Source organism: Tupaia chinensis, unplaced genomic scaffold (assembly GCF_000334495.1).
Source record: "Tupaia chinensis unplaced genomic scaffold, TupChi_1.0 Scaffold000354_1, whole genome shotgun sequence".
Taxonomy (NCBI): domain Eukaryota; kingdom Metazoa; phylum Chordata; class Mammalia; order Scandentia; family Tupaiidae; genus Tupaia; species Tupaia belangeri.
Window position 1 is genome coordinate 742,008 of NW_006159849.1, and position 3,390 is coordinate 745,397.

The 3,390-nt window shown below is 35.0% G+C and overlaps 1 protein-coding gene across 2 annotated transcripts in view; it reads right to left on the reverse strand.

The window, feature by feature from the left end:
- Nucleotides 1-3,390, reverse strand: part of JAK2 (Janus kinase 2) — a 107,753-nt gene that overhangs the window by 71,903 nt on the left and 32,460 nt on the right. For both annotated transcript variants that reach the window (XM_027773420.1, XM_006152421.3), the window contains 2 exons: nt 1,882-1,999; nt 764-909 (listed from right to left, as the gene is read on the reverse strand). In XM_027773420.1, coding sequence (XP_027629221.1) covers nt 764-909; nt 1,882-1,999 — 264 coding nt within the window. The remainder of the gene's footprint in view (nt 1-763; nt 910-1,881; nt 2,000-3,390) is intronic.

Consider the following 3,390-nt stretch of genomic DNA (forward strand, 5'->3'; position numbering starts at 1 on the left):
CTAGAGCAAAAACCTCCCAAAAAAAAAAAAAAAAAAACAAAACTAGGCTGTCAGAGTAGTGTTTTAAAAAACTGTATTAGTTGAGTGCTAAAATTCAAAATGGAGAATAGTAATCTAGAGAATGCAGAATTTGGATCGCTTGTGTAAGAATCTCCTGGAACACCTGTTAAATTAATTATTTGCTGAGTTTCACCCTCAATCCACTGAATCTTTCTCCTGGGTTGTGGCCCAGGAATTTGCCATTTTAACAGGCATTCCAGATGATTCTAATGCAAGTAAAACACAGATCACCATCTGTGAAATTTGGGTCAAGGTCATTTATACTACTATATATATATATAACGCAGACACACTCAGCATGAGTTTCAAGCTGGCTGTGGGACTCAAATCACAGTCAGCCATGTGGGAGTCCAGAGATGTAAGCACTATTCTTCTGGTCCCTTACACTACAATTTGAAGATCTATTTTCAGAAATTATCCTCAGGTGTTCTTTCCTTTCTCTAAACTTAACCTAACTTTTCTAACCTTCTCAGAATAAGTCAAGTAATAGACATTAAATACCTATGATATATTCTGCAGTAATGTAACTCTTTCAATAATTTCATTTCACAAAGTAAATGAAGGAAAATTTTCTTTATTTTTATAAAATCATAAGGTGGATATATTTTCTACGTGTTCTAGGTAAACACAGAAAATATGAGTAAATTATATAGTATCTCTAGCTGTTCACTTTTATGTATATGACTCTGCAGAAAGAAATTACCTGATAGAGTTATAAATGGCCAGTGGAGTTTGATCCTTTTCTTTGGCTATTCTCATCATATCTAACACTGCCATCCCAAGACATTCTTCCTGTGTTTCATGAGTCACAGGTATTTTTATCCATCCTTGCACAAAATCATGCCGCCACTAAAGAAAACAAAAAAATAAGACAATATGGCATCATATGTGTCAAATGTGATAACATTTCAATCTACTATCATATTTTACCCAATAATGTAATTTCTAGAACATATTCATTTAAAGGCAAAAATAAACTCCTCCTTTGTCATTTTAAATCATTTTGTCATAAAAATTTAGTAGAAGTTCATTTGCAAATGGAAACTGATTTAAATTGGATTCCCAATTATAAAGTACCTATGACACCAAATTTTCACTACGTATATGTTCAAATTATTGGGTCATCAGAAAAGTGATGACACATTTTTTGCACAGAAAAACAGGAAAATACGTCATGACTTTTCTGACAACCCAATATATCATCTATATAAAAATTATTAAAACAGATATTATAATAAATGTATCCTGAGTTCCTTCTCCTCTATTTTCCTCTTAGCATTTTGGGTAAGCATGCACAAGAGCCCTGCATGTCTTTCAAGTTGCCGATTCCAGGACTCAAACCAAGCCGTTAGTCATATGGGGTCCAGTTGTCTTGACCCTAATACCACCTCTTGGCCCCATTATCTGATTTCTTTATATTTCATAACTCATTATTTCAGTCTGAACTTGTCCAGGAATTTAGGGGGAAAAAAAAAACTCTAAATAATCTTACTGTCTAATATTTCAGTGGCTTATGCCCACATAAAGAATATGAAATTCAGTCTATTTTATAGAAATCCTTAAAATTATCTAAAGCCCTAAAAATAAAAAGAAAGAAGATTGAAAAGGGCTAATTCAATGAATCTTTATAAAACAGAGCTATTATCCATAAACCATGGGATTACATATTAGTCATGAAGACTCAATCTATTACCTTTGTAACTGCTATACAAGAAGTAACTGCAGTTTGCCCACATGCAATTTTTTCCTGATTAAGAGATATACTACACAGCAAGATATTTATTATTTAATGCACGTTTAAAAAACTTAGTGCTATCATACCTGAGCAAAAAGATAAGACATGACAAAGTCATCAAGAAGAGGGGCTTCAGCACCTCGAGACACTCCATGCCGATAGGTTCTGTTGCTGCCATTACAATACCAGTGAGGAAAATAAAATCTATAAGACAAGTAAAAAATTCAGTCAACCTCCAGGCAGTTCTTTTTTGTTTTAGAGAGAGATTTTTGCTATAGGGCATGTGTACTCACTGAAGAGAGAGAGACAGAAAGTGAAAAATTAGCGCTATCCCTCCCCCCCCAAAAGGGGAGGCAGGTGGCCATGCGGCAATCCCTTCTCCTCCATTCTTCTCTCAGGATTTTGGGCACGCACACATGCTCAGCCTGAGTTTTAAGTCACCAGGTCCAGGGCTTGAACAATAGTCAACTACGTGGGTGTCTAGCGACATAATCATTTATGCCCTCTGCTGGTCCCTAGACAGTTCTAATGCAAACATACTGTGTACATATAACCAATTACAGCATACTGAAAGGTATTAACCCATAATCAGAAAACATAGCTACCAGTGTTAAATATAATTTGAGGACAGACAGATATGTGGATAAGACCATGATAACAACATAGGTAGAAAATACAAGAAACATAAGTGTAATATCAATATATTGCTTCATTTGAGTAGAAACAATAGTAGGAAACAGAAAAAATGTAGAAATAAAATATTAATCACCAGTAAAAACTAAAATTAAGCCAGTAACATCAATAATGAAATCTGAAAATGCTAATTTGGTGTGAAAACAAATCATTGCTGCTTCTTTTTGTAGAAAGAGAGGTTAAAAAAATCTGTCCTTCAGGGGCCATCAGTTGGCATAGTGGTGAAGGCACTGGATTCCCACAGGGTCAACTGCAGTTCAAGTACTGGACCCGTTGGCCTGAAACTCACACCAGTCATGTGTGTGTGTGCCCAAAATCCTGAAAGGAGAATGGAGAAGAAGGGATTGCAGCGTGCCATTCTCCTAGAGCAGTGATTTTTCACTTTCTGTCTCTCTGTGTCTATCTGTCTATCTGGTGGGCACACAATGCCCCATAGTGAAAATCTCTACAACAACAATGACAAAAATGAAACTGTCCTTCAAAGAAACAAAAACATACTCTATATTGATTTTTTTTTTTTTAGTAAGAGTTTTGAGATATAATTTATATTCCACAAAGCTGATCCACTCAAAGTGCAAATTCAATGTTTTTTAGTATATTCAGTGTTGTACAAATATCACCACAGTCTAACACTTAGAACATCTAAAAGAAACTCCATACCCATGAGCCATCACAGCACATTATCCACTCCCCAAATGTAAGTTACCACTAATCTTTCTATCTCTATAACTTTGCCTATAAAATTCTGGACATTTTACATAAATGACATCATATAATATGTGGTATTTTCTATCTATTTTCTTTCTTTTTTTTTTTAATAAGTTTTTGCCTTAGGGCATAGGTGCTCACCAGAGAGAGAGAGACCGAGACAGTGATTATTTTGACCAGATCTCACTGTCACA